Here is a 12048-nt window from a genome sequence, read left to right as displayed (position 1 = left end):
CCTCCACCCTCACAGTGGGGACAGGCTGCTGGGTTCCCAGGTGAGCACTGTCATTTTGGGGTGGTCACTTTGGGAGAGTCCAAGGCTGGGCACTGACCCCACACATCACTCATTGGTGAAGGAGGAGGGAAGGGGCAGGTGGTGGGGGACCATCCCCATTTTGGGGGCATGGTGGGACCCTTCACCACTGGCTGAGCCCCCATTGATCTTCCCTTGGTTCTGGCAGGTCAGCAGTGAGTAGCATACGTGAGAACTTGGTGGCTGGATGCACTGGAGGAGACCAGCTTGAAAAGAGCAGGGTTCTTACCTTTTTTCACTCACTTCCAAGTTGTTATCATCACCAGTTGGCCTGGACACCCTCTCCTGTGATGATGGAGAACTCCTCCTTCTCTGAGACCAATTCCTCATGTGGGGATGGGCCTGTGGACTGCACCAGGAATGGGGATTGGGGGCTGAATATGTCTGCTCCCACACTGAGCCCCAGCTTCTATGTCACAGTTCCTATCATCTATTCCATCATTTGCGCTGTGGGTCTGACAGGCAACACCGCTGTCATCTATGTAATTCTCAAAGCCCCAAAGATGAAAACAGTCACCAACATCTTCATCCTCAACCTGGCCATTGCTGACGAGCTCTTTACCTTGGTGCTACCCATCAATATTGCTGACTACCTGCTCCTGCAGTGGCCCTTTGGAGAGTTCATGTGCAAGCTCATCATCTCCATAGACCAGTACAACACCTTTTCCAGCATCTACTTCCTCACTGTCATGAGCATTGACCGCTACTTGGTTGTGGTGGCCACCACCAAGTCCAGGAAGATAACCTACCGTACCTACCGAGCAGCCAAGATTGTGAGCCTCTGCGTCTGGTCCTTTGTCACAGTCATCATCCTGCCCTTCACTGTCTTTGCTAAAATACACAAGGAGCAGGGACGCTCCCAGTGTGTCTTTGTGTTCCCCAATCCTGAGAGCCTGTGGTGGAAAGGCAGTCGGATCTACACCCTTATTTTAGGATTTGCCATCCCAGTGTCCACCATCTGCATCCTCTACACCACTCTGCTGTACAGATTGAGAAGAGTCCACCTCCATAGCAATGCAAAAGCCCTGGACAAAGCCAAAAAAAAGGTGACACTGATGGTTGTTGTCATTCTGGCTGTGTGCCTGTTCTGCTGGACACCCTATCATCTTAGCACAGTGGTAGCCCTCACTACAGACATCCCACAAACTCCACTGATCATTGCGATTTCCTACTTCATCACTAGCTTGAGTTATGCCAACAGCTGCTTCAACCCTTTCCTGTATGCCTTTCTGGATGACAGTTTCCGGAGGAGCTTTCGTAAACTGATAAATTGCAGAACCACCTCATAGAGCCAACCCTCTGTCCCCTGCTGTGTCCCTCTCACAGTCACCTGCTCTTCCTGGGTGACTCTAGCCCAGCGAGTGCTTTCTCCCCTTGTGATGGCCCATGGGTCTTCAGATTGTCTCTCTCCCAAGGTGCAAGCTAGGGACAGGTAGAGTTTTCTCAACTGTCCTGCACCCATTTACTCAGCACTGCTTTCCATGTCTTGTCCTATTTTATTTTGATTTTTTTAATCCCTTCTCTCTATCGTGCTTTCTGTCCTAGGTTTGTGGCTCACAGAGCTGCAGAAGGTCCCTTTTCCCTTTTCAAAGATATTGTTTTGTGAGCTTAAGCCACATAACTGTCTCTATTACTGGTGATGCATAAAGCCCAATAAAGGTGTGTTATTGAGTGTCTTGTGTCATGATTCTTCATCCTCTTTCATATCCACAGGACCTGCTTACCAGAAGTCTTGCAAATTTAGCAATACTGAAAAAGCCTCAGCTCCAAAGAATAAGGTGTAAACCAAGGTAATGAGATCCTTTTGTATTACAGGTGACTGTGATAAGGTAGTCAAAATCCATTATAACAGGCAAGAGAGTCTTCAGTCTGGCTTTAAGGAAGGAAAAGCAAGCCCTCACTAGTGAGTAAAATACATGGATGTGGGTTTGGAGCCTCTTGCTGTGGAAAATAGCTTAAAAGTGTACTTGGTAGTTGTAGCCTGTAAAATTTGCAGCTTTTGTTTGCATCAGAAGTGGTGTTCACTTTTTTATTTGTCATGTGTTTATGGGCAATCTTCTTGTACATATAGATATTTTTTATTTTGGTCCTTGAAAACAGAATCAGAAGGTATTTTCAGAACAAGTTAGCCTTTTAGAGTTTGAAAAGGACTTGATGAAACATGGGGAATATTCTGACTTCTTTACAAATCATAAATAACATATGCAGATTAATTTTACCTGGAGGAGGGGAGAGAGGATCACTAGAAGTCACATGTCCAAACATTGCATGAGGAAGTTCTTCTTTCTCTTCTTTCTCCTCTCCTCTCCTCTCCTCTCCTCTCCTCTCCTCTCCTCTCCTCTCCTCTCCTCTCCTCTCCTCTCCTCTCCTCTCCTCTCCTCTTCTCTCTTCTCGCCTATCCTCTCTCCCTCTAAAGAAAACTGAAAAAATGTGGAAGACTCTGAAAATATTTGCAGTCACAGCATTTCTCATCATGCTGATCTTCCCTGTTCTTCCCTGCAGAAGATGCTAAGTCAGAGTGACACAAATTTCCCCATCCACTGAATACAGAGATCGGGAAATGCAGTTACAAAACTGAATTTCCACTTACACAGGAAGAGATTATGGGTGTCAGGAGGTGCATAAGGCTCCAAGTGCCACATTCGCAGGTTTGCAGGTGCCTCCTGAGAGCCCTTGTACCAGGTCCCTTCCCATTGTTGCAGGCTAAAGTTGGGCATGTGGAAAGTTTGTTTTGTTAAATCCTTCTGAGGGAACTCCAAATAAAATTTTTACTTGCAGATTTTAGCAATTGTACAAACCTTGGTATATTATAATGCCATATAACTGGGTTGATGGTTAAATAATTTCTCCTTATGAGCCACTAATGTTCTCTGAGACAGTCAGTGCCAATTCCAACACCTGTTTGAGCTGTCACGGAAATGGAAGGATTCCTTTGGGGGACAAAGATGCCTAACTCATCTTCATTAAAATCAGGAGTGAGAGGGAGAATGAGATGATTGACTTCCAACAGACACAGAACCTTATCTTTGGAAGAGCAAGCCTAAAAGTTGTTGAGTATCTATTCCCACACCACATACAAGAGCGTGCTGCAGGAACCGGTATCGCTCACTTCATCTTTCTGCCTGAAACAAAAGGTAATTAACTTTGCCCACTAGCTGCCTGCTGTTTCAGCTGGGCTTGTAAATCATAATGATGCTTCTCTGTGGTCAGTCGCTTGCTGTGGAGAAAGATCTGTGTGTCTCAGTGTGTTCCTATCAGTTACGCTTTCTGGCACGTTACTCCGTATGGGCCAAGTAGCAAAGTCTGTCTTAATTTAGGCTGCTAATGTATATACACAAACACAACCCCTCTTGTATCCTTAAGCCACCATGTCCACAGCAACATTACTTGTATAAATACTGCATCCAGTTTAAAAAGTAAACAGTATTTTTCTCAAAAATGACATTTTGACAATTGCTGTGCTCTCATTGGTTGCTGATCCTTCCCTGAAGACTGAAGAATGCCAGTGAAATACTTTTCTCTGTAAAATGGTCACTTTAGAGAGTGGCACAGATTTGAGCATTGTTCCTGATAGCAACTACCTGAATATTTTGATCAAATTTCTATGCAGTCACATTTGTCTCATCACCTGTCAGGGCTTCTATTTACCCCACTGAGGCAGCTTTACTGTGCTATTGAAAAACCACCTGCACCTATACATCAAATGCATGTCTGAGGTGCTCAATTGATATTAACAGTAGGTTATAAGAACACTCTGATTCATGTTTCATTTTTATCTAATTCCAAATACCAGAATTTTAACTGTTCCTGAACAACATAATCTGATTCGAGATTAAAAACAAAGCAAACAAAAACCCAAACAAATAAAAAACCCACAAAACCACAACAAACAGACCAACAACTTTCTAATCCAGATCGATTTAAAGAGATTTCTTTAAAATCCTTCTACTTCATAGAAAATAGGAAAGTATTTTAAGGTATGCTTTTTCCCATATCAAGTATCTCAACACTTTGTCTTTCCCATACTCAATTCCTGTTGTCCAGGTGGGAAAATATGGGAAGTACTACTCATTATCAAATTTCACTTCAAAGTATCTTCTACTCCTTGTCTATTTTTGTATCAGAAATATAAAAATGCAAACAGAATATCACTAGTGGTAAACACAATCCTTCCCTAAATTTCTTCTCATTCTGAAGCCACATCCTTATAGTAGGATGAATATTTGAGAAAAAAAATCAGTGTTTCCCCAAATGCCTGGGGTTTTCCCATGGTTATTAATCACAGAATAAGCTGAAACTTGAGCAACAGCCCAGGTCTGCCATGGGTGCTCGGCTCAAATTGATGGGCAGGACTCCCCTTGCATGGCTGTGCTGTCTTCAGTGCCCATGACATGTCTGGAAGGTGGGACTGGAGCCTGTTCTGCCGCAGTCATTGCAGATGGACATCTATGTGTAGGAGGTAGTTGAGCCTGGGCAGCCTAGGGAGGGTGCTGAGTGATAGGTAAGGTCCCCTCTGGTTGTTCAGAGCTTCATCATTAAAACAGGCAATACATTTTATTTATTTTTTTTCATTGTGTGCCCATTTTGTTTTGGAAACAGAGTATTCTGGGGGAGTCCAAATGTGACCAAAACCAGGCTCAATCTACAACACTGCTTGTCAGCAAGATCGACCTGGTGCTTTATAGAAGTTAAACTTTGGCTCTCAGAGCAACAATAGAGGGATAATACCTCAACAAATTTGCTCCATTTAAACCTTGCTACTTCTTTTTCAGAGGAGGCATTCATGCTCCCGGTCAGCCTATGCTTAACCAGCTATAATGAAATGTAAGTGACACTTTGACACAGTATAGTTGTTGTGAGGAAGCATTTTGTATATATGAAAATGAGTAAAATAAAAATAAATCCATTTTCCCCACAGAAAAATTGTAACCTGCACCTGATATTGCAGATATTAGATTTGGACTTCCAGGAGTAAAGCAAGGAAAACAGAAAAACAGATTATGTAATTAAATATAATCAAATTATAAAATAAAAAGGCTGGACTTTATTCGTAGTATTGAAGTGGGAGTGAGAGAAATTGCTGTCAGGCCATCACTATTCCAATGGAAATGGCTTTGTATGCACAGTTAGTCCTCTTCATAAGCAAAAACAAAGTAACAAATCCATTTGGTTAGTAACTTTTACTCTCAAGTGTACCTGCATTTCCAGATGGAAGCAAAATCTAGGATGACCTGCAGATCCAGGTGGATAGTGGCACCCTCAGTGTGGATGAGCTTCCCAAGAAGAAATTACAGCTTATACTTCTCCAAAGAAAACTATGCAGCAAGTAACAGGCAGACAACACCAGCCCTGCTACAGCCCACTACTTTATCGAACAGCAACTACTTTATAGGCCCCCTGGTAGGCCAGGAATGAAAGACAAAACCTTCTCCAGGTTGAGACATCCTCACCACAAGTAGCCAACCCCTGTGCTGAGGCTCACAGCCATGCATGTGGCTGCCTGAGACATTTTCCCCGCTGTGGTGCATACAGGCAACTACACCTGTGGCACACAATTCGTTCCTGGCTTGCTGTTTTAGGCTGCCTGTCACTGACTTAACAAGCCAAAGCCTTAAAAACACTCTCCATATGCATGACTGTGACATGGACAGACTTCTAATCCCTGTACTACATCTGGATGGTTCCTGCAGGCATCTCTTCTTGGGCACGGCTGGCAAGGAAAAGTCCATCCTCAGAAAGGGGCATTGTATTTCATGAAATAAAATTTTCTTTCGATTGACTCTGCAAGGTAAGCTAAACCTATTTAAAATATATTCCTAATTCTTGGAAGTCTCTAAGCATCAATTTCTTTTATTTGTCTCCTGAGCAAATTTCTAGTTTCTGCTCCTTTTAATCAAAGAAAAAAGATTTTTTTTTTCTAATAGAACTTTTGAGAGTAAAATCTTCCACAGTTTTCTGTGCTTAGTTAAATTATGTATTCCCATTTCTAAACCAGATTAATACATAATTTTTGGTCAAATATTTTTAGAAATATTTTTACTGTAGAGAGTTGCTCTTAAATAAAGAATGCACTGAGAATTGTCTAGTTATCTTTGAGCAGATGGAGTTCTTTTCAATGAGTTCAGAAATTCTGGAATTTCCAGAGCCTGGAAATACAGAAAAATGCCTTTTCTAGGGACCTTTCCTATGGGATCTCAACAATTTCAAACATACGAATAATTCAGCAGAATCATATCCAATCTCCTTGAAGTAAAACATACAGAAATTCATTATTAATTAATCAAAGAGCAAAAAGGCTCTAATATTCATTCATGGCAGACAGCATATGAAGCATAAGTTTATGGACTTGAATTTAACAGATCAACATTTGGTCTAATATTGACATTGTTGTCTTACATACCTAGCACAACATGCAGCTGGCAAACCTCCTGTATGTTCACATGTGCAATGTAGAAAAATGATCAATCACAAGCAGGTTGTGATATTTCTGCTCATTCTGGCATGCAGCTGTTGACATGAGCAGCCCAGCCATGTCAAGTAAATGATTCCTTCATTAACCCTGTCTGAGGGTTAATTGCTCACCAGCATAAGCAACAATCTCACAGATGATCCCATTCCAGTTAGATTGGTCCCCAACCCCCTTGACCTGTCTGGTGTCTTTCTGTTTCAAAATAGTTCCATTGAAGACAATAGAGAAAGTTTTATAATTGTGCTGCTTCACCAATGTAAAGCATGACTGCAACCGAAGGTAACTCTATGAATTTGTGTCTCGAGTGAGAGAAAGCGACCAACTAACTTATTTTTCTGCATCACAAAATGAAAACAAACAAGCAAACAAAATCCAAACCCAACAAAAACCACTCACTACACCACTCTGCATAAGTTTTATGTGTTTACTTTTCTCCCCGTCTTCTTCTATGGCCATTTTTAGGAAGTATGAAGAAAAATCACAAACTATCAACTCATTGCTAAAACTGTGTAATTTGTGGCTCCACTAGTACTTGTAAAACATTTTTCTACTCGCAAAACCTTTATACCACCAGAGGGAGTTCAAAGACAATTTTTTCAGTAAAGGTATTGTGGAAACTCGAGTTACTGCCAGCATTCCCAACACAAAGCAGGCATTTTTCTATGTCAGGTGTTCGCTCCTCAAACTTTACTCAAAAGCATGAAAAACTGAGGTAGGATATTAAAATATCTTTAAAAAAAAACATATTAAAACCATAGTTTAGGTCAGAATTTTCTAAAGACACAATCCCAAAGCTGTTTGGTGTTTTTCTTTATAAACATCCTCTTCAAATACCCTTAAATACCAAAAGGTTTGAAGGCTGGATGCAGCTGAGGACCCATCTGCTCCTACACATTCCCACTCCCAGTCAATCTGCCCCATGGAGGGACTGTTTCAGGAGAGCATTGTGACACAAAGCAAAGGCAGGTTCAGAGACGGAGGCCACCTTTCCTCACCACCATTGCCCAAGCCAGGGCAGATTTAGGTCTCTTTGTACTCTGCTTCCCACTATTTTCAGTAGCTGTTTTTGTGGGTTTTTTTTCCGTTATTTCCCTTTTTTGCTGTCCCTGGTTACTATTATTCCCAGACTGTATTTATTGTTTTGTACACTTCCCCTCCTTTCGGCTTTCAGTCCCTAGATGGCAGTGGTTCTTCACTGACAAGCCATTACGCTTTTCCTAAACCAGAGTTAAAGACTAAAAAAATGCTTCTGAGAGCTAATTTGAATACTGTGTTATAGGATATGCCAAAACTAATACAAATTAGCCAGGGGAAACAAGAAAATACTAGGAGGTTTACTTTAAAATATATAAAAAATGGCATGAATCCATACACACTTAAAATTTTTTTAGATTAGTAGTTTTCAACAGGTATTGTCTGAATGTTTGAACAAAGTTTCCTGAAATAATAGCAGCAGTTTACTTTAAATCTAGATTAAAAATCCTCTTTGTCCTCAAATTTAAGTCGTCAGTTCAGTCACTAGACAGATCAGTAAGGCAAGAAATTCCCTACCAAAACTCTCAAGTCCTTAAAGTAGAACGGGGATTTTCTTTAAAGAAAATGTGTCCAAAATATTTTTAATGTGTATATTAATGAAAAAAATCTATGTGTTTCTCATAAGGAGGAAGGAGTGATTATTTAAATATCTGGTAGTCTTTCTGGGAGCTATAAGTAGTACAACAGGCTTTGATACAGTTAGTATAATTTTAACATATGAATAGTCAACAAAGTAATCTGTCTTTATTAATTATTACAGGCTCAGATGTTCCTACAGTCCCCTTAAACACTGTAATATGCATTTAGGTGTTTATTAGATGGAAATCCTATAACATGCATGTGTGGTAGCAGATTCCGTTCCTAAGGGGAAAAATCTAGGCTACACTACACAGCACCAGATGAGTAAGAACTCCTCAGCTCTAGCTCTGAGGTGTATTACTTCTGCATTGGGTCCTTAGCTACTGCAGGTAAGTCAAATGAGTAGAAGAATGCTGGCATAGTGGAACTGTTGGTTGATCATTGTTATTTACTGTTGATACTATGATAGCACTGAGATGCTAACCAGTCTGGGTTATCGTGGTAGACATTTACTCACCTACAGAAAGTGAAAAACTGCACAAGGGAACTTGCACTCTAAAAGAGACAGACAGACACTCTCTTGCTGTACTGAGGACACTGGTGTCCTGGTGTCTTGAAAGCCTGAGAGGACCATGAGCCTGCTCCCCTCCATGCCCCAGAAGAAGCAGGTATTTTCCAAGGTCTACATTTCACTTCTGCGTTAATTTCACCTTAAAACTGAATCTGAAAAATTGCATGTGGGCTTTTATGCCTCAGTCACCGAGCCCGTGTTATAAAATGGATCTTCAGCTAAGGAAATAGCAAGGCTAATTTCTGGTTGGCATAGTGACACAGCAGCAATATACTATAAAAATCCTTAATGTGATTTATATTAGGTACCTATAGAAGACATTGTCTTCATATTTGATGAGCTTTACCATTTGACATTTGTTCTCTGTGATGAGCTAATGCTACCCAAGTATGAGCAAGAGCTACTGTGAGAGATGATTTTTTTTATTTCTGGTGCTGCAACATGCAATGGGAGCTTTGGACAACTAAGTGAAAAAGTGAAAATTTCATCTAATGAGGGAAGGGAGCTAGCTATCACCTTTTGAGGATACTTAGACCAGTTTGCAAAAAAAAAAAAAAAAAAAAAAAAAAAAAGACAACTGTCTTCTAAATAGTACTGTAGGATTAAAAGGAAAAAGGAAAATATTTAAGAATTTAAGAGCATGGTAATCTTTCCATTCTCATAAGGCTTTGATAGTCATCTGATATACTTGTTCAACCACTCAGGCAATGTATGGTGAAGAAGATATCAACAGGTTAGAAGTCTTCTCAAAAACTGTAATTCTTAAAAATCCCAGAACTAACTTCAACCCTGTTGACAACTTTTTTTAGTATGATGAAGCATGCTGCTGATTCGTACTCAAATTTTACTAACATTAAAAGGGCATCAAGAAATGTTACCTAGAGAAATTAATCTTGGTATAAATACTTTAGAACATAGGCAAACCGGGTCAAGCTGGAATATAAGTCAGAAGGATCAATGCAGAAATCATTTTGACAAGTCCTATCATTGCTAGTGATCACCTTTTGAATTTTTGCTGTATTGATTACTGGTCTCTCATTCAAGGCAGGTTAAATCCGAGATGACCAATTTCCATCCCTTTGTGACAGGGTAAGAAATAAAGTGGCACCCAGTCTTCATACTACACAGCCATTTTGTTGTTGTTGTTGTTTATGAAGAAGTACTACCATTGAGTGACATTACTGCAGCTAAAACTATTCTAGAAAAAAAAAATCTGTTTCAGAATTACCATTCTGGATCAAACCAACAGCCTGTTTTGCCAGGTAGACTGTTTCCAATGGGTCTTATATTATATGGCTAGATATGGTGACCTATAATTGTTTCCAAGGGCGTTATTACATTGTGTGTGGAGGCAGGTGGCATACATCGCTACCTGTCAGAATTAAACCTGGCAAGGCAGAAATAGAAATCTTTTATTTTTTTTTGTACAAAGAAAGCACACAGTACCCCAAATATAGTTCTGCTGGACTGACCATTCTGCAAAACATGGACTTAAAGAGACTTTGACTATGAATAAAATAAAATCTAGTCTCTTTAAGGCAAAGTATTAAGTGGGCAAATGAAGAAGTTCTAAAGTACCATGAGGGTAGGAAAAATAAAGCAAATATAGGAATTTCAAAGTTTTATCATCTCCAAAGTTGTGGATGAATCTGGATTTCTTTACAAATGATGGTCTGAAAATTCAAAAGAAAGTTTACAAAGGAGAACAGAAACATCTCTCTAGTGAGCTAGAACGAGTGATCAGATGACCCTACTTACTGCAAGCTAACTGGGTCCCATCCCACTCACCAGTTAGAGTTAAGAGAAGTGATGATTTCCACCCATTCACTAACTGATTGAAAGGGGGTAAGAAAATCCCCGTAGCAAGGGACAATACTTATTCTAGCTTCCTGTAACACCTGAAAGACAAATACAGTGATACCTGATGTCTTTAGTCACCCACTTTATTATCAGTACCTGCAGGCTACATTAAATTAACTCTACATCTGCTACAAATAAACATACCACAGTTAAGGTAGACCTGACATACTGCTGTGTGTGAGTCCAGGTGCTGTTTCTCGAGTCCAGATGTTGTTCACTGAGGATGTTAGGTCAGGACCTTCTTTTCTTTGAGTTCTTAACTCTAGTCCATCACCCATACCCCATCAGTGTCTCTTTACAAGCTCTCAAATGCTCTGCAGAACTAAATTTCTTCTACCCTGTCAGGGTCTTTGCCATACCCACAATAGACAGACTTCACTGTGTGTTCCCTCCAACATCCTCTTGTCTTCCAAACTGCCTCAATCAACTTTATGTTACCACTCAAATGGGATCAAGGGAAGCAACATGTTCTTTATTGTAGTGTCAACCGTTCTTCTGTTCCTCCCATGTCTACTTTTAGGAGACTCTGACACTATCTGCACAACAATGCCTCCCACTGATTCTGCAAGGGGAATCTGTCACTTATGATGTGCTGTAAAAGCTTTTAGGAATTGTCATCTACCTCCTAAGAAGCAAATGTCAGAGGCCATGAAGAAAAGAAAAGCAAGGCAGCAGAAATGTTAATTCTTCAAGGATGAGAAATTAAAATGTGACATAAATGAAGAACTTCTGCTTCCTTCACTGTCAAAATGTGTTTTTGCTCAGAAAAACATCTTGCAACAAACTGTTGAAAGATAATCTGACCCGATGTTTGCTGAAGTTAATAGGAATGGGGAGAACTGTTCTCAAATGCTGCCATGCTAGGGATGCTGCACACAGTTTAACGGACTCAATGCAATTCTCAGACAAGCTTTAGGAGCCTTCTTAACATGCAATGCTAAAATTACCAGATGCTATACTTGCAAATATATGTGGCTGAAAATGCATAGTATGTTATCTTTAGCAACTACATGAACAATTAAGTGTTGGTAAAAGATATTTGCCTAATAAAATGAGACATCTTTCTATAACATTTGCTACAAGCATAAATATGTGCTATCAACTCTCACCTTCCTTGCTCTTAAAAATCATTACTAACCTCTCAAATAAATGAAGTAATTTATAACATTAGATGAGAAAATTATAGATTTAGCTATACTGGTTTTTTTATACAAAATCATAGAGAAAAAAGAATACTCTGGAAAAAAAAATGGAGCTAAGCAATAAGCATCATAACATTAATCTGTATAAGAAATCAGCCAATTAAATAATTTACTAAAACTAATGAAAATAATCCAAATCTTACAGAAAATTTCCAACCACTTTCCCATCAACTTCCATGCAATTAATAGGTCCAAGAACTGTGCTCCCGACACTGATCATATTAGAGTTAATTGAATTATTCTAAAGTTATATT

The 12048-nt window shown here is 39.9% G+C and overlaps 1 protein-coding gene across 1 annotated transcript; it reads left to right on the top strand.

Annotated features, from left to right (window-relative positions):
• Nucleotides 1–371: 371 nt before the first annotated feature.
• On the top strand, nucleotides 372–1367 carry NPBWR1 (neuropeptides B and W receptor 1; the record flags this gene model as incomplete). Its single annotated transcript, XM_080339389.1, has 1 exon — nucleotides 372–1367. The coding sequence occupies one exon, from the start codon at nucleotides 372–374 to the stop codon at nucleotides 1365–1367; it is 996 nt and encodes a 331-aa protein (XP_080195515.1).
• Between the last annotated feature and the right edge of the window lie 10681 nt (nucleotides 1368–12048).

Source organism: Nesoenas mayeri (assembly GCF_963082525.1).
Source record: "Nesoenas mayeri genome assembly, chromosome: 2".
Lineage (NCBI taxonomy): Eukaryota > Metazoa > Chordata > Aves > Columbiformes > Columbidae > Nesoenas > Nesoenas mayeri.
This window is presented reverse-complemented; position numbering and strand designations above follow the sequence as displayed.